Below are 19,123 nucleotides of genomic sequence, written 5' to 3' on the forward strand. Positions count from 1 at the left end.
CGAAGGGTATGACTTTACAAGCTCTAGATGAAGAGATTGTTCTGATTGTACTTTAAGACATTAAATGTCAATTGATGGCGGAATATGATATCTGATAGGTTTCATTAGAAGAAGCTCACAGAGAAGGTCTGGCCCTGTAGTAGGCTGTAGTGTTTCTGAAGAAAAAGATGAATAAAATGTTTATTTTTACAATTTAAATGTTGGGATATTGAGCATTATAAATGCATATTTCAAGTAAAGTATATTTAAAATAGTACCAAAAGGAAGTTTCAAAATTAACTCTTTAAAATGTTCGGTTTGAACTGTTTGCTGGAATATGCAGTTTTCTTTTGTTCTGATCAAACGCTAAAGAGTACTGTTTCATTAATATTGGAACAATTATGGTTAAAACAATTTACAGTTTAAATTTAAAGAAACGAACAGCACACCATTGTAGACGGCAAACATAACAATTTTAATTTTTAATAATTCCTTGAAAATATCAGGTAGGTTACCCATCTATCTTATTATATAAAACGCTAATACGTACGTATGTATGTATCAATAAAACCGATGATATTTCTTTTCTCGCGCTGGCAACAGTTTTCATTTTTAATTGATTGGATTCGGCGTGCAAGAGCACGTAGTGAGCAACCAGATAACAATAACCAGAGTGAGCATTATCAGGTTGTTCAATTCAGATTCATGCACTAAAAACATGACAATATTTAATTTAAACTCAATTAGGAATTAATTAATTAATTGAAGTGAGAATGCTTTAAAAGGCCGCTGTTGAATTGATATTTTTCTACTGGGAGCTACCTAAACGTCTAAAAAACGTTTAAGTGTTTGTATTGAATGCATTGAATTTTTTTTATATTTCGCGTTTATTTATGCATTGAATTTTCACGCTTTAAAATGCAGAATCTTAGTGAAGCAATATTTGATAATTTATTTTGCTAATATGTTTCTTATTTAGCTAATGTTTCGATTTTTTCACCATGTACAATCTAAATAGCTAATATACTTTTTTAAAAGCCAATAAGAACATTGGTAGAATTCTTCTACATAAGTACAATACTATGTCTTTGATGATAAAATACTATGTCTTTGATGATAAAATACTATGTCTTTGATGATAAAATACTATGTCTTTGATGATAAAATACTATGTCTTTGATGGTAATATATTATGTCTTTGTGCTAGAACATTGTGTTCATTGGAGAGCGAGCGCAGCGAGCCATGGTTCACGGCGTGAACCACATAGGATTGCAATTCTCGGGGGTTGGCGAGCGTTAGCGAGCAGGGGGCGGAGCCTCCTAGTTATTGTTTAAATCATCAATCTTAGTATTTATTCTTCATTTTCGTCTAAAAATGAGCTATTATATTTAATATTGTATTGAGTGTTGCAACTCAAAACTTCAAAAACACTTTTGTAGCTAATCGCAACTGCTTAAAATTTGAGTTATACCTTGTCGCAAGTTAAGAAAAGACTATTGCGGTATAGGATTTGAGTAATTATCTACATATAGTTCCATTTTATTTCGTTGTCAAATTATACCAATATGCTTTCAAAACAATATAAAAGTTTTTAAAAGTTTAACACGTTAGACAGAAATTTAATTCGTGCTACCTTTTACCATATATATCATTGAATTATTGAAAAAGAAGATAGTTTCGTAGTCTTACTGGAACTTTCTAGACTTGGTGATTTATTTCGATACATAAGGAGAACATTCGTTCTTTAAAAAACAAATACGACGAATAAGGCGTTGCAAGAGCATTGGATTTGATTAAAGCAATGGCACGGCTTATGTTGAAATGCCCTTAACAAATCAAATGCGAGATAAAGAATTTTTATTTTTGTTTTGCTGTAGAAGAAATTACGATTTTTAGACGATTCTGTTCCGATTCATTCTGTTACGATTTTTAGATATCAATTTAATTAATTCTTATCAATTGATAATTAATTATTGAATAAGTTTTGTTTTCCTCATTTCACATGATTATAGAAAGCAAGTAAAAAAAAAAATAGTGCGTGGAGTCCCTCCGCACGGAAGAAGTTAAACTTCGCAACCTGCGACGTTAATTGTAGAAGAATCAGCAGTCGTAGAAGGATCACTAGTTCTATTCAACGACTCTTTTTCCTGCTCCGCTCGCTTCCGTGCTCTGTAATCACGGTAATATTGTGCATTTTTCCCTCGTGGACCTCTTGAACCAGTGGAAGTGTTCGTGATTGCCTCGTCGTCTCGCCCTGGAAAATGTATTCGTATTAATAATGTATGTGAATGCGTCATAATGTAATTTCAGAAGAGAAAACGTAATGATCAATTGATATTCACAAGAGACGTACCTTGACCTAACCATAAATCCGTCGCATTGTCCGTGGGATTGTTTTCACTCATTTTTTACAATTGTTATCCACTAAATTTGAAAAAAAAATACTACCCTATTAAATTATATGTGTATCAAAACAAACTAAAAAAATATTTATAGAAAAACAATACTTTTATTATTTTTATGCTAGTGAGAACCAAAACAATATGGAAATGAATGAGGGAAAACTGGATCCTACCACGTGATATCCTGGCCAATAAAAATGTAGCGTTAAACGCTTAACGCAACCTTGTTGGGAGTCGCATAAGTATAACTTCAAAGAATATTTATAGAAAAACATTACTTTTTTAATTTTTTGCTAGTGAGAACCAAAACAATATGGAAATGAATGAGGGAAAACTGGATCCTACCACGTGATTTCCCGGCCAATAAAAATGTAGCGTTAAACGTTTAACGCAACCTTGTTGGAAGTCGCATAAGAAGTATAACTTCAAAAAATATTCATAGGAAAACAATACTTTTATGACTTTTATGCTAGTGAGAACCAAAACAATATGGAAATGAATGAGGGAAAACTGGATCCTACCACGTGATTTCCGGCCAATAAAAATGTAGCGTTAAACGTTTAACGCAACCTTGTTGGAAGTCGCATAAGAAGTATAACTTCAAAAAAAAACAAAAAAAAAAAACACGGTTGTGGAATTTTTTCAACAGTTGGCGATATTGATAAACGTTCTTGGCATCCATTTGGAGTAAACAAGCAACAAGCAACAAGATGCAAACAAGCTCTGTCTATATGGATAATGTTTTTTTTCTTCTTTTTTATAACTTACAGTGATGTATAGTCTAGATCCATGTGACCATATGCAGTCTAAATAAAGCAACAATAGCGTATTGTTGATGTAACGTAAAACGAATTTTTTTGTTCAAGCAATTAAATTTAAATAATGATATAAATCGTGTTATAAAAGTTTTTTGGTACCGTTACTAAGTGCACAAAAAAGTAAGCACCCTGACTAACTTATCTAATGATTGAATTTTCAGTCACTAATAATTAATCTTAATGGTTCAAGACTTAAGACTTAATGTAACAGAATTTAGTTAAACATACTGAAATATTTGAAAATATTCGGGGAGGCGTAATTTATTTAATATATGTATTACAACTTTGAAATATGTGAATGGTTAAAGAACTCTCCTTCTATATGAATCTTCCGTTAGTAATTGTTCGATTCTAAAGTATCAAAATTCTGAATGAAGGCATTAGTCATTTTAATGAAAATTTTGCTTTCCAGTGTCTTTGTGCATAGATGTACTTTCCTCATTTATTGATTTTCGAAAAAATCAAAGTGACCAGTTGCTAGTTTGATTAAAGTCTCCACTCATTTTGTTGACATGGCGAGCAGTTATTTTTAGGTATATTAGAAACCCATCTATTTTTAATTGTAGGGAGAGTTGGTGGCCCAAGCAGGGTAAGGCCTCAATTGACGTTGAAAAATCTTCACCGTGATGGAAACAAAAAATTTGAAAATCCCTGAATTAATGAAAGCAAGATTAAGGAAATAGAATATTGAAAGCAAGATTTCTTATTTAATAACAACAGCTATTCAACATATTTCGTTTAAATTTATGCATTGCAGAATGTTCTACTGAATTTAATTGCCAAATTTTAACTGTTAGGGATGCAAGAATTTATAATACCCTTTCAAAGTTCGAGTTTTAAAACGCTTACAACCTTAAAATTTGATAGAACAGAACAGGCAGCTTAGCTGAACGCATTTCAATAAACAAAATTGAAGCAAAAATGATAAAAAAAATAATTATTAAATTCGGAAATAGTATTCATGTAATTCTCCTGGAGGTAACATTACGAAAATAGATTTCCTTTTCTATGAGAAGGAGATTCTTAAATAAAACTTAAGTTACTGCAAACCTAGGCTTAATAATAACCAATGATTCATAAACCGCTTCTAATGATGTATTTTGAAAGCTGTAACCGTAGTAAATAGAGAGGGGGGGGGGTCACATTCAAATTCAAAAATATTTTCCTCTTAAGATATGCTTCTAGCTCCTGTTCTATTCAAATTCAATTTTATTTATGCGCATAAATGGATATCAAAGTAAGTATATCTGGAACAAATCGCGTGTAACTTCGAACTTCACGAAACTATTAAAGCGGATGAAAAGATATTTTCGAATATTAACTTAGTTTGATGAAATAAGGTTTTCAAAAAGTTGCATTTACTGCAACCAAAGGTAGGTACTTAAAAATAGCTGAGATGACTTAAGTCACAAATTCACTCAATGTATATTTTCTATTTTTTTAAGAATGTACCAGAGAGGGCGAACCTTTTGCGATTAGTGCGCCATCTAACCCTTTATAAAGCAATTACTCTAGTAATGTTATAATAAAATACTTTTGGGATTGAGATTGATGAATAAAAAGAAAGCTTATTAATTGAAATTTATTCCCTTTTTAAGACCATTTTTTTGGTAGGAAAATGGGTGAGATTTCATAATTTTTTCTTTTTTTTTTTAAAGAAAAAATTGACCTTTATCTTAAATTTCTGTGCTTATTAAAAACCAAAATTATAAATTCTTTGTTTATTACTGCAAATAAACTCCATGACAAATGACCAGATGCATAATTCACAAGAGAATAAATTCCCAGTGATGAACTCTCTTCTTGAACCTACGCAAACCTTTATTGTTATCCAAATTTATGTAAACAAAGCCCTTTATTCATGTATTTTTTTTTGAATTTTTTGATGTTATCAGCAGATATCTATCAAACGCTAGGTAATGAAAGATTTTCCCATTGATATTAAAAATAAATGAAGCTGGTTGAAAGTATACTTCCTGTGGTTTTATGAAGGGTTAAATTGTGGCTTATATTTTTTAGGTGTTTTGAGCGTTATTTGTAATTTTTATTTATAAAAATTTTTTTTAAAGCACCGCCTTCATTTTAAACTACAGAACAACAAAGTGAAACTTGTGCCAAATCGAATAAATGGTATTTTAAAATTATTTCTGTCTAATTTCAGGATAAAGTAAACTAGCCTAAAGCAGTCACCTTTTATGTTAAGTAAAGAAATAAAGTTAATGTTAATAATGTTAAATGTTGTTAATTTTTTTTTTTAGTTATAAAGAATTAGATAGAGCAATACGATTTAATACATATGATTAACTGCTTTTATTATTATAGCTCGAAAAATGACACTTATTTTCAAACGCTTCACATAAATATGGTTTTTTACTTTTTGATAAATACGTTAATTGATTATTATGAACATGCACTGCAATATTGAATTACGAAACTTCATATATTGAATCCCATTTAGTGCGTCCTCAATTGTTGAATCTTAATCTTACGCCATTTTATGTTTGGTCAAAACTTGTCTTTATGCAATAACACACAAGATATTTTAAACTATAAAACATGTCGATTTCTTACAAACGATTATATAGAAATCATTGATGAAAATACTTTTTTATAACATTGTGTGAATATACTATTGCAATCCCCCCCCCCCCATAATTTTCGCTTACGAATTCTTCTTCCGATTCGCCCTGGGCACAGTGCTGACATAGAATATCCTCAGTGGTAGACTAATCAGAGGTTAGAGTCCCCTTGCCACCAGGCTGATCATGGGAGGTTTTCCTCTCCATTTAACCTAAATGAGGGTTAGCTCCATTAAAAAGTTCTACATGAAGGTTACTTTGTCTCAATGTTTTTTTCCAGAAGTTCCCTAGTCTTCTGGCTTGGATTCAAAACTATAAGGCTACGGAGTTGATAATTGATAGTCGTTGTGGCGTAACTACCACTACAAATATTGGATACCAATTCACTAGTAATAAGTTTAATATTTAATGTGGCGTAACTACCACTGTAAATAATAAATACCGAATCACGTCCGGGTCACCAATGAGGGGTTTAAATTATCGACTATGTCAACCTTCATCTATCAAGAGGTACCTTTTGATAGATGAAGGTTGACATAATCTAAAATTAATTACCCTCATCGTAAACTCAGAATTCGGTCGGCTGTTCAACACCGGTTATAAAAGGAAATAATTTTCGTTTGAATCGCTGTGGCTCAGGAGATAGAGCGTTTGCCGTCCAGTGAGACGACCCAAGTTCGAATCCCAGCGGTGGCAGGTTGATACGAATTCTGCTCTTGGTTCGCACTGAAAACAGTGCTGATTTAAAATATTCTAAGTTGTAGAAGGATCATGGGTCAGAATTCCTCTTGCTGTCTGGATTAACGTGAAAGTTTTTTTTAATGGTTTTATTCTCCATGTAACGCAAATGCGGGTTAGTTCCATCAAAAAGTCCTAATAGGAAGGTAGTTTGTTCCAATGCTTGATCCAAGAGTTACCTTGTCTTCTGAGTATGGGTTTTGGTTCTGAGTTTGTTTGTTCGGCTGCACGATACCGATTAGAAAATGAAATAAAATAATTGGGCTAGGATATCCTGGTTGGTAGGGCACTGGGCCCATGTTCAAGAGGTCGTGGGTTCGATCCCTGCCGGCCAAAGATTCCCCGTGTAGTAAATGGTGACTGATTCTCGTTAAATCTGTCTAGTATCGAAGTCCTTCATGTTCCCATAACATATCAAAACCTCTGGGGGTACTGGATTGGAGATTGATCGTTCTCTGATTCAGGTCTAAATTACGATCCATCGATGAATGAATGGGTCCGCCCTATAAACGGGTGTGTTGTATGAGTGTGGCATAAGTCGAATTCTTGGTCATAGATGGCGCCACCGGAAAACAAGAACAATCGCAACCCCTCTGCCTAATTGGCATACGTCAACAACAATAAAATAATTTTCAGGTGCCATAAGTTCGTCATGTCTGGATTAGAAAATTCAGCTGATTAAAAGAAACAAAATTCTGTTTAGTTTCTTTTAAAACGATAATTCGATTAAAGCTAATACACCTGTACGGATAGTAAAAAAAAAATATGCATAAAAATATTTTTTTTCTTCGGAAAATATGCAAGTAAAATTTTGTCATTCGAAATTCTGAGTTTTATAAAACTATTATTTTTTTTTGAATGATTTGTAATCGAAGACATATTTCCGATAATGCCTTTTCGATGATACATAACTTGCGAACTACCTTACATAATATAAAATATTTTTGTATCTATATTTTGTTTATAAAAAAAGCGAATAATGCTTAGATTGGACGAATTGAAGCAATAATTGATTCACTGGAATAAAGTAACACCCTCCCTGATCGGAAAATTGAAACAGTTACATTGTAATAAAGATGCTTTATCTTCAAAGAATTTATTTTAAACATTTTTTATTTTATAAGTACCTAAGATAAATAATATAATAAATAGTTTTTACATAAACACGTTAGATAGAGTCTTGTTACATATGTCAACATCTATTTCAAGACATCGATAAATTTTCATTACCCTGTGCCAGCAATCCATTCTTATTATGATTTTTTTTAAAAATTACATTCAAATGCCATTTTGAAAATCTTTGAGTAATTCAACAGAAGGTGAAAAATACACTTAATTGTCATTGAATTAGGGATAGAAAATGCTATAAAAATGTGGAATCTGTACACATAGATAGTATGGTGGTTGTCGTTACTGCTTTAGTTTCAACTGCAAGCATAGATAAATTTTTTAAATTACACACATTCGACCACAGACAAGTATAGTTAGTTCACCAGGCTCCACCTCTTCGGGCGAAGAGTTCATTTCAGCACAGGAGTAAGAAGAGGAACGTTTCCGCGCTTGAAATCGGAACAACCCTTAATGCGCGCCAAACGCAAATAGCGAATTCTTTTTCAGTCACTTTATCATCTGTTATTATACATTTCGTTACTCTAGCTAATTAAATATATTGCAGCAAAACGTCTCAAAAAGGACATACTTTTCACTCAAAAGAGAGAAATATCAAATTTATGAAATATTTAATGTTAAAAAAATGCTCATAAAGTTGTGAATAGCTACCTTGTTCAGGATTGTTCACATCCTTCTCCCGAAAATAGTGAAATAGTATCGCCGGATACCACGCGATGAAGGCGGAGCCAAGTGCCAACGCCTGGTGAACGAGCTATAGTTGGCACTCGACGACTGGGCCATTCAGAATTCCAAAACCTCAGCACAGGTGCCGCTTGCGGTAAATATTCAAAATAAGTTACTGATTCCGATTTATTTTTACTCCAAAGCTTAAAAAACACGCCATCCTACATTATTATTATACTAGTAATGCAAAATATATATAATACTTGTGATGTGAAGTGCGCAAAAAAAAAAAAGAACCATCCTGAATAACTTTTGATCTAATGAGCGGATCTTCACGTTCTAGAACTCAATTGTAACGGCTCGAGGAGGGGACCACAAATATGGTAATTAATAAGTGCTGATGATATTTAAAATTCGAAATCAGACACAAAAACGTATTAATGCGTATTTCACTCATTCGTCAAATGTGTTTTTCTGAAATCGAATTTTATATATCTGCCTTTTTTGAAATTTAATTTCCCAGGAACTATTCGACCAATTTTGCTCAAATTTTGTATTTTTCCAATTATAATTAAAATTTTTAAAGTGATACAAGAAAATTGTAGGCTTTACAATTCGAAATTTTTTCTACCATTATTAAATAAAATTAAAAAAAATAAATATTTACTAAAAGTTACTTTTTTTCCATGAAATTATCTTTGGATAAACGGATTTTACAATTGTGTACAAAATTTTCGCGATTCGCTGAAAAAGTTCTCGAAATATAGTGAAATACCCAAAAAGTAAAATTAACAATAAGGGGTCCAAATTTTGGAGCACTCTCCTGTCTAAACTATTGGGAACATATTTCCTAGACTGCGCTACACCCTATATTTTGGAGATCAGAAATCCAAATCCGTTGAAAAAAAAAGGTATGTTTAGTTAGAGAAAGTAAGTTTTTGTGCCTGAATTCGTAACTTAAAATATCGTCTGCATTTATTAATTAGCATATTTGAAGTCAATTAAGATTGAGTCCTAGAACGTAAAGATCCGATCATTAGATCAAAAGTTATTCTGAGAGGTCCCCTTTTTGGCGCACTGTACAATGTGCTTTTTACCTTTCAATTCGGAAATTCAATTAACTTCAATTGAAGAAACAAAAAATTGAAGAAAGCACTCTAATCTTTTCCATTTTATTTCTGTCTTGATATTAATTTCCTTAAATCGATTCACGATATTTTAGAAGTTATAAAATAGCGAAAAATCGTATGAATGGTAACGCTGCGAGCAAATTTAAATGCAAATCTCAATCATAAAACTTCCTGGAATATCAATTACGTTCACACATCGTCTCGTAATCTTAATATATGATTTTTCGAAACTCTTTCGCCAAGCAAAATAAAGTCACAGTTTAAGTGCGGCAAAGCTATAATTTTTAACTATATCGAACATATTACCGTAAAGAATTATCAGGGCTTTAGAATAGATAAATAACAAAAATATTTTAAAAATTATTAAACTTTCTTAAAAATCACCGATTTAGCGAAATCCCCCCCCAGATGAAAATTATCAAAATCAATGTCTTATTATTATTTTTTTTTGCAAATTTTTATGAGCCCAAGTACAGCATTGGAGTAAGTTTTTAAATATTAAAAAATTAGACTGCAAACGATTTCAATTTTCTGTGGCTTTTCTCCATATTGTATTGAAGTTTTGCGCCGTTTTCAGAATAAACATAGAAAGCAATGACTAAAAATAGGCTAAACGTTACTTAACAGTCATGAGTAATTTCAGCGAACTCACAGCAGTTGTGGAAATAGCATTTTATTCACAAAAAAGCATCATTTCATGCGACTACAGAGCCTTTAAAAAACAGCCTTTAGATAAAAGAAGAAATACACCGGAAGTTTTCACTATACTGCTCCTATTTTAGAATCTAGTTACTCGGTATACTCACTGTTTCTCATTCGTAAGATTTTCCAAGAAGACAGTGTCCTGAGAATTCATAGATATTGGGAAAAAAACATTAGATTTGAGTGGGAGGCTCACCCGTATTGGACCTTAAGAGAAGTCACACATTATACTCAGTTTCAAGTTAAGAAAAGACCTTTATTCCAATGGCGAGGGCCTGTTTGCAACAAAGTCCACTCTAAATGAATGCCAAGCTCCAAGTGCGGACGAATATCAACATCACCAACTCTTGAATAGACGTAGCGCGGCCTTCTTTTTGTTTATAAAAAACAGCACGAATTAAATTTCTGTCCAACGAGTTTAACTTTCAAAAGCTTTTATATTGTTTTGAAGTCATGTAATTTCATAGCTAAATAAAATGGAACTATATGCTTACTTAAATACTAAGCCCCAATGGTCTTTTCTTAACTTGCAACGGAGTATAGCCCAATGTTTTGCATCAGATTACCATCCAGCTGGTCTAAGGTGCAAGTTGTACAGTCAATAAATGGACCGTTCAACTCTCGTTTCACTGTAGAGTCTACGGAAGCTGTAGACCCAATTCCATGTCAATTTTCTATCCCTGATTTAATGGCACTACAGTGCATTACAGACACATAACAAAGGTATTACATCACACTTCACGAAATTAACCTTTGAAGGTCTTGGTGCAAAAACAAGGTAAATTCAGATTCAAAAATTTTTGATGAAATCCAAATATAATCATAATATCCCATAGGTTTGCATAGATTTTTCCTTACTATTTACCATGCAAAACAAGACTGAAGATTTCCCATTTCTGTTCGGCTATTACTCCAACCAAAGCAACCGTATTGTCCACAGTTAAAATTACTTTAAAATCAATTTGGAAGATTTATCTTTTTCTTGCACCTCAATTTCAAAAGCCATTCCGATTTTAGAACAAATTGAATAGTTGAAAATAGGTGAAAGCTAAATAAGTATAGTCAGCAAAGTAATAGTTTTTTTTTAAATAAATGAGAAATAATAATAATAATCACTATATTGAAATAATTCGTTTTTTTTTACATTTGAGATCGATATTTATTCTATACATAAGAGAGACTAGAAACATTATACGTAAAAAGCTAGATCTTCCTCTGAAATGAATAACATACATCTTACAAATCTATTTCAGAGGTCAGCAACCGATGACCAGGTTCACTAAATAGCAGAGCCAACAATTGGCAAAAATTGCAATAGTGACATCAAGGAATAAATGAGAATGAATAAAGGTACGGATTAAAATAATAAATGAAGAGTAAAAGAATTAATGATGGAGGGAGTTATGGAGGAATGATGAAAAGTGCTATGAATGAATGATGGAAAATGTTATGGATGTATGATGGAAAATGCTATGAATGAGTGAAGGAAAGTGTTACGAATGAATGATGGAAAGTGTTATGAATAAGTGATGGAAAATGTTATGAATGAGTGATGAAAAGTATTACGCAGATAAGAGGGAAAAAAAGGAAAAATATTTTTAATTGATAGAAATCTTAATTGATGACTGAAAATCTAAATGGAATAATGGAATCGTGCGGAGGTAAAGGAATTAAAAGGAAATTTACTTACCAACAATAAATTAGCGATTTTAAAATCTTAATCCAAATGACTTAATGTAAGTTAATCAACGATAGTACAAAATCAGTTTTTAAAATTCTTTCTATAGTAAATGCCGGTATATGTGATATAAAATACAATATTTAAAGCAGGGCTCGAAATTATTGTTGCTCCGTTGGCTCGAGGCTAGTGACTTTCGATCCGGACCACCATAAAATAATTCTTAGTGGCCCTCTGGACCAGCAATCAATATAAAATAAATGTAACCTGTTTTGGTTATGATTATTATAATTATTTTGATTTTCGGCTTTATGGTTTGGTCTGTGTTTCTGTCACAAAATTACTTGTGACGTTACACCTTCTTTACATTGTGAGTATTCATATAATTTCACTAAATAAATTTTTTTAAGAAAAAAAACCTATTAGCAGTGATCAATGAAAATGTGTACGGACAAGTAATATTTTTAATTACTGGTCCCTTGGTGAAGTGTTTACATTTTCTTAATTTCTATCCCTGCTTAGCAGTCTGATATGTAGTTGCTGACCTCTATTCATTCATTAGTTGTCTAAAAACAGCTAAACGCAAGCAGTGCCAATGGTTTGTGTGGGCTCAGAGGGTGGCACAGCGGCCCATTTTTGCTTCATAAACCTATTTAAAAATAAAAATGCAAAAGTGTCTCTAAACTGCCGACTCATGGAACAGTAGATAACAAAATTAACGCTGCTATTCACTAAGGCTAATATGTCCATAGTCTCTCCGAAGTTCATGTACACGTTATCAAAAAAATCTTTACCCAAAGCTCCGCTAAGTAGTGCGAGCATTCCCGACGGGAATTCTGTCAAGAGGAACAGAAGCAGAACAGTCAGAAGCATCTTTGTCGTCCGGTCATGGGATTTGTCGCTCTCTGAGCTCACTTTGAGACGTTCCCGTCTCTTAGTGGCCTCGTACAGCACTTTGAGCAAGCCAATGCTCAGCACTGTGAGCGCTATGCAAGGTACAAGCTTGGTGAGTACGCTGAACATCCAAAAATTAATCTTTGCTAGAAGACCTCCATGCCGCTGCGCAAACTCACTGAATCCCACTTTGTACAAAGTGTTGCCCTCCTCGTCCATGCCTGTCGTAAGAGTAAAAGTCAGATAAAGAGGAATGCAGAAAACGGCACATGCCACGTAAGTAGCCACGATGGCCACCCTGGCCTGCACGAGTCCTCGCCATCTCATTGTTGGAGCAGGGCAACAGACAGCCATGAATCGCCATATGGCCACTGTCACTGTGAGCCATATGGAGATAGTGTGGTTCACGACAGTGAAATGGGCGTGAAATAATGTGAACAGTGACCAACCGAACGAAAATTTGTCTTTTTCTTCTAAATGGGTACGGATATAGTTATGAAAGCTGAATGGCACGTAAGAAAACATCACAAACATGTCCGCTACGGCCAAACCAGTTAATATGACGTTGATGGCCGAAATCATGTTTTTTCGTGTCAGAACTATCACGTTCATGATATTGGCAGTGATTCCGAAAAGACATACTACGAGGCTGATGTAACCGTGAATGGATGCGTAAAAATTTCTGTATGACTCTAACTGCTCTCCGTAGTACGGCCGTATCTGTATGTCCACTGTGTCTTCAATGGGCGAAAGATTGGCGAAGAAGTATATTTCCGTTTCGTTGGACAAAGTGATAGCTTGCGTCCAAGAAGGAAGAATCTCTTCAGAGCTTAGATTCATGGCATCTTTCTATAAAGTGGTGCTCTCAGATGATTCTAATGCTGGGATGTTAGTTACTCAGGACAATCTGAAAAACAAATAAGTTATGTTATGGATAGAAAGTTTCACAGAAAATAATTTTACCATACTGCACACAGCACAATGAAGTATGCTACTCTGCTGAACGATATAGGTTTGATACCCTAAATATGCACAGTAAGATAGGATATCCAGTATATGAGTAATAAAATATTATACTATATGATATAGTGTATGCATTATATGGGCACGATAAGGTTTGGTATTCTATATTTACAAGATAAGGTATTTTACACTGTATATGTACAAGGTATGGTACCCTGCATACGCATAATGGGGTATGATACCCCGTAAATGCACAACAGGGTATGATACCCACACTCGCGCAATAAAGTATGATACCATGTATATCATATATATGCACTAATGTATGATACCCCGCATACACACAGTAAATTGATACCACGTATATTCACATCAAAATACGATGTTTTGCATATGCACATAAAGTATAATACTCCGTATGTGCACAATAAAATATGATACGTTGTAAACGCACATTAAAATATCATACTATGCCGACCGGCCTGCGTAGGGGGCAGGGAACTGTCCTTGCATCAGAAAGGTTCTGGGTTCGAATCCCGGGCAAGGCATGCATGTTCTTTCGTTCTCTGTACTATCTGTCCTCACTGTGGGAGCGACGTTGGCCCACCTAATATGGTGCCTCTGAAAGATAAGTCAACAAAATCGCCTTGTAAATGCCTGAATTGACGGATGTTAACACAGGTGGGCATTGGAGAGAAAATATATCATACTATACCTAAGCACAATAAAGTATGATCCACTCACTGTATATGCACAATAAAGTTATGCAAAAATGGCATTAATTTAATTTAAAGTTTTATTAAAACTTATATACACTCTTTGAAAAGAATGTAACATTTTAAGTCATAAATTTAAAAGCAAAGTTCGATAAGTATTGACTTTTCCCAAAGGAAAAAAAAATGTTTTATGGACAGAAATGTCATTCTCAAAGAAAGTTTTTATTCTTACAAACAAGTTTGTGATATGGGGAACCGCTATTTAGGATTATCCTGACAACTTACAAACTTCTTTCAAGCGAAATGTTACAAATAGAAAAGAAAGGGGAAAATAAGATTCTGTAAGTTTAGAAAAGGAACGCTTTGGCGCAAGTTTTACGCTTCGATTCGAACATCTGAAGTTCTTCGTGTTTGAAATAATTTCATACTGATAGATAGTGAATTTATTTATTTTTCCATTTTTATGCTTATTTATCTTCAAGAGTGATACTTTTTTAATGTTGCATAGGGTGGGTGAATATTTTACGTCAAAGTCAAATATTCTTATACTGAATCCTTTTAACCATTTTGAAAAATGAAATAATTTTTTTTTATTCATCATTTATAAATATGGAATATATTTATTCTATAGGTAATACCTTAGCTATTTTGATTTTCCAAGGAAATAAATCGTTGATTATTTTTGCTAACGCATTTTAAATTACATTTTATGCGAAGGATTTTTATCGTTTTTTTCACGAAGCAGTAGTATGTTTGATTCAGCTTATAAAGCGGAAGGGGAAAAAAAGAAGGGATTATACAAAATTGCGATTTTCTTTTTATTTGAAAAAAAAATGTCGTGGTGAGTTGCCGTAAAAATATCTACGGCAGTCGCCTTTTTTTTTTAGACTGAACTACATAAGAAGGCTATATAAATCGAATATTTCTCATTTTATATACTTTCCAGACGTTGTGTAAACTTTACGCAACAGAAGATAAAGGAATTCTTGAAATTTGATGGCGTTTGTAATTGTTTCTTGCTTGAAACTTAGTTGGTTAAATAAATTGAAAATTTATGGGATATATAAAATCTTGCGCCAACGCACGCTCAAAATATACTAAAGCGCGTTAACGTCCAACTAACTTTATTTATATTTTGCCGTTAGAAACACTTAAATTACTGTAATTACCTTTACCTCTAGTCTATTGTTACTGCGTTTCTTACGTTTAAAATGCTACAGAGATCCATCTTTAGTAGCGTTTAGTAGCCTTTGCTCGTAGTACTCGGTCCTTTTACCGATTCGACTTATAATGAGGTGTTGATAAAGGAGCAAAAATTCAAGATGTTCATAGTCGATTGATATTCGCTTTCTGCTGGTCAAATCCTCATAAATTCATAAATTAAAAATCTTTAAACGTTTTGCTGATAACTTCGGCTTACGCCATTTGATATTTCTGCATTTTTTTAATGCATCATAAAAACTACCAATTTGTGTGACACTATGTGAAAAAAAACGACTAAAAATTTAAAAATTCTTTAATTACAACTGAAATATTAAAAATATTTTAATTCTTCATGGATTTGGATTTAGTTTCAAAGAAGAGAAGTGACGAAAAAAAAATCATTAATATAAATTCAATTCTCTTCCATTAAAATAGAACTTTGCCAAAAACACAAGATAATGAAACGGCAGAAGATTCAGAGGAAAAAGAATGAAATATTCAAATAAATATCAAGATTTCTCATTTATTTCTCATTTTTAAAGAAAACAAACAAAGGTAAACTTTTTAGTTATGTTATCTTTCCAAAATCATAGAAAAAATAGCTTTTGTAAAAATTATTTGGATTATAGAAACGAATTTCAACAAAAAAGGCTAAAAATGAAACATATAAATATAATAATTTAAAAACGAAATGAGGAAAAAGGGTACTGGTAATACTTTCTTTCAACATATGGATATGTAACTGAAAACGAAAATTAATTATTTAAAACGGAGCCAAAACTTCTTAATTTTGAAATAAATTTATTCAAACAATTATGTTCATAACAATAACATTTTCATATTAGAATATTCCGAATGGTTTTAAAAAGTTTAAAATTTCTTGAATAGTTTTTTGCGTTGTGAGGATGCGAAAATAATTACTTTTATTAGGTTTAATCCTTCATTCCACACTTTTTGAAAGTGAAAAATAAAATCATTATTTTCATTTGCAGGATTGATCAAGAAATACAAGAATATAGAAAAGAATAATTCAGTTTTGTTGAGCGAGAAAAAGACTTTTTTGTCATTTTGCATATCTGCAAAACTGCATGTACAATGTTATAAAGTTACCGATACCCAACGTAAATTTAAATCCTTGCAACAATAATCACAAAATCATCAAAAAATCAAAAGGTGAAATCTGTAAGAAAAGTAATTACTGAAGCTTAAAAAATTGCAATAATAAGCAGAACAGCAATTATCCCTCTTATCGAAATGGAAGCAGGGGCCAAAGTAAAGGAGTTACACGTGCTTCAACGTTGAAACTAGCACAGACTGGTTGGTCAATTCTTCTCCCCCTTTCAGACAAGCCCCATTGAAGATGTGCTAAGCAGCTTTTAATGTTAAATTATCGAGGACAACAGGGAAATTCCAATTCGAACTTAGCTTTGCAGACAAAGGGGTGCAGTGTAGGGTTGAAATCGAAGACAATATATACAGGATACAAATAAAAAAAATATTTCCCCTTATATACTATAAAAAATAAATATTCATACAAAATTAAATATTTCTTACACACCATAAAAAATAAATATTCGTACAGAATTAAATATTTCTTATGCACCATAAAAAATAAACATTCGTACGAAATAAAATATTTCTTATATACCATAGGAAAAATAAGAAAAAAAAATCTGAAAACTTTTGAAAAAAAAAAAAAAACTGATCATTGATCACTTTTGATGGATGACATTAGAATTATTAAAAATGTTAAATTTATTAATATTAAAATTTTTTTTGTTGTGTTTTAAAGTCAGAATCTGCAAAATTTCATGCAAAAGGTTTAAAAAACTACTAATCTTTCTACTATCTAAAATTACTTAAAAGTCGAAGAACAAAGAAGTCATCTAGCAGTTTTTACTGCCTTAGAAAGCTTCACCCCCTGCTCGCTTCGCTCATTAACTTCGAATTCATTATTGTTTTTCCTTCTCAAAAATTAACATCTTTAAGAAAAGATATTTTTTTTTATAATATACATAATTATTATAGTTTAATGTAAGAGCACTTTGTTAACATGTTAATCGCAATGATACAAATGACTACTTAGATGTGAAATTTTGTTTTAATAAACTATACTTGAAAAAATAAATTTAAACGTTTCAAATACAGAATGTGAAATACAATAAAGAAAAATAAATGAAAAGTAATTTTTCCTGTGAACTTTATGCAATAATAAAACCATATGTCATTGAAAATTTTGAACTGGAAACGATTATTATCTCTCTTGAATTTTTAAAAAAAATTGTGATGTAAATAAAAATATTTATATCTGGCCAATATATCTCATTTTCTAATTTTTCTCATTTATTCATTTTTTGTTAGTTTTGATATCAAACGTGAATTAATCAAAAAATAAATAAATAAATAAAAATAGGCAGAGTAAGAGAACGATACATTTTGACATCAAATCAAGCACGAATTTATCAAATAAGTATATAAATATATAAATAAATATATAAAAATAAGTAGAGTGTGAGAAAGATACATTGTGACATCAAATCAAGCACGAATTTGTCAAAATAAATAAAAATAGGTAGAGTGAGAGGAAGATACATTTTGACGTCAAATCAAGCACGAATCAAGCACAAAGCACGAATCAAGCACAAAGTGAATAAATAAATAAAAATAGGTAGAGTGAGAGAAAGATACATTTTGACATCAAATCAAGCAAGAATTTATCAAAATAAATGAATAAAAATAGGTAGAGTGAGAGAAAGATACATTTTGATATCAAATCAAGCACGAATTTATCAAAATAAATAGACAAATAAATCTATAAATAAATAAATAAATAAAAATAAGTAGAGTGTGAGAAAGATACATTGTGACATCAAATCAAGCACGAATTTATCAAAATAAATAAATAAATAAGTAAATAAATAAACAAAAATAACAAGAGTGAGAGAAAGATAAATTTTTTTCAACAATGAAAAAATAGTCACACATTAAAGAAAAAACAATTGTTAACGCTTAATTTTGCAATATTTTTTGGGCAAATTGGAATTGAATTAAAAGCAGTTAGAATCAGTTCAAAGAGTGGTGTATTTCATACTTTAACGATTGTTATTCTATAGAATACCTAGTTAAATAGTAGAATTCACTAATTTTATATACTTTAACTGACTTATCTAGTTATTTCATGAAATGTCTAGTTATTCCATGAAATACCGTATTTCACACTTTAACGGCGTAGTATATATAATAAAATTTCTATTTCATAAGACAATGCCCAGCATCTTCGGTTTAATAATTTCTCGATAAAATTTGTTGAAAAACAAGTTTTCTAAACTATTAGGGAAAGGAAAATTGCGTGAGAGGGGGCATTCTTTGTAAAAATATAACACGCGAGGGTGAATCTCGCTTGACATTTTGAAGGCTAGAAAATGCCGTTTCAAAATTCAATAAATCTTAACAAAGATGCAAAAAGGTGTAAATAATGTCAGCGTCTCTTGACGTCTTTCCTTTAACGACATATTTTTATTGATCA

The 19,123-nt window shown here is 31.9% G+C and overlaps 3 protein-coding genes across 11 annotated transcripts in view; 1 reads left to right on the forward strand and 2 right to left on the reverse strand.

Moving 5' to 3' along the window:
- LOC107448147 (uncharacterized) overlaps positions 1 to 19,123 on the reverse strand; it is a 170,580-nt gene that overhangs the window by 76,643 nt on the left and 74,814 nt on the right. The window lies entirely within an intron of this gene.
- LOC107448148 (G protein-coupled receptor dmsr-1) overlaps positions 1 to 19,123 on the forward strand; it is a 430,440-nt gene that overhangs the window by 11,500 nt on the left and 399,817 nt on the right. The window contains exon 3 of one of the 8 annotated variants that reach the window (XR_001584627.4): positions 16,590 to 18,646. The exons of the other annotated variants lie outside the window; for them this stretch is intronic. The gene's annotated coding sequence lies outside the window, so the exon portion shown is untranslated. Of the gene's footprint in view, positions 1 to 16,589; positions 18,647 to 19,123 lie in introns of those variants that run through there. 8 annotated transcript variants of the gene reach the window in all.
- LOC147816612 (G protein-coupled receptor dmsr-1-like) overlaps positions 7,598 to 19,123 on the reverse strand; it is a 126,227-nt gene continuing 114,701 nt past the window's right edge. For both annotated transcript variants that reach the window (XM_016063256.4, XM_071179466.2), the window contains exon 2: positions 7,598 to 13,622. In XM_016063256.4, the coding sequence (XP_015918742.1) occupies positions 12,398 to 13,555 (1,158 nt within the window). In that variant the 5' untranslated portion in view covers positions 13,556 to 13,622 and the 3' untranslated portion in view covers positions 7,598 to 12,397. The remainder of the gene's footprint in view (positions 13,623 to 19,123) is intronic.

This window comes from Parasteatoda tepidariorum, chromosome 1 (genome assembly GCF_982258835.1).
Source record: "Parasteatoda tepidariorum strain Cologne lab strain chromosome 1, Ptep-v5.0, whole genome shotgun sequence".
Taxonomy (NCBI): Eukaryota; Metazoa; Arthropoda; class Arachnida; order Araneae; family Theridiidae; genus Parasteatoda; species Parasteatoda tepidariorum.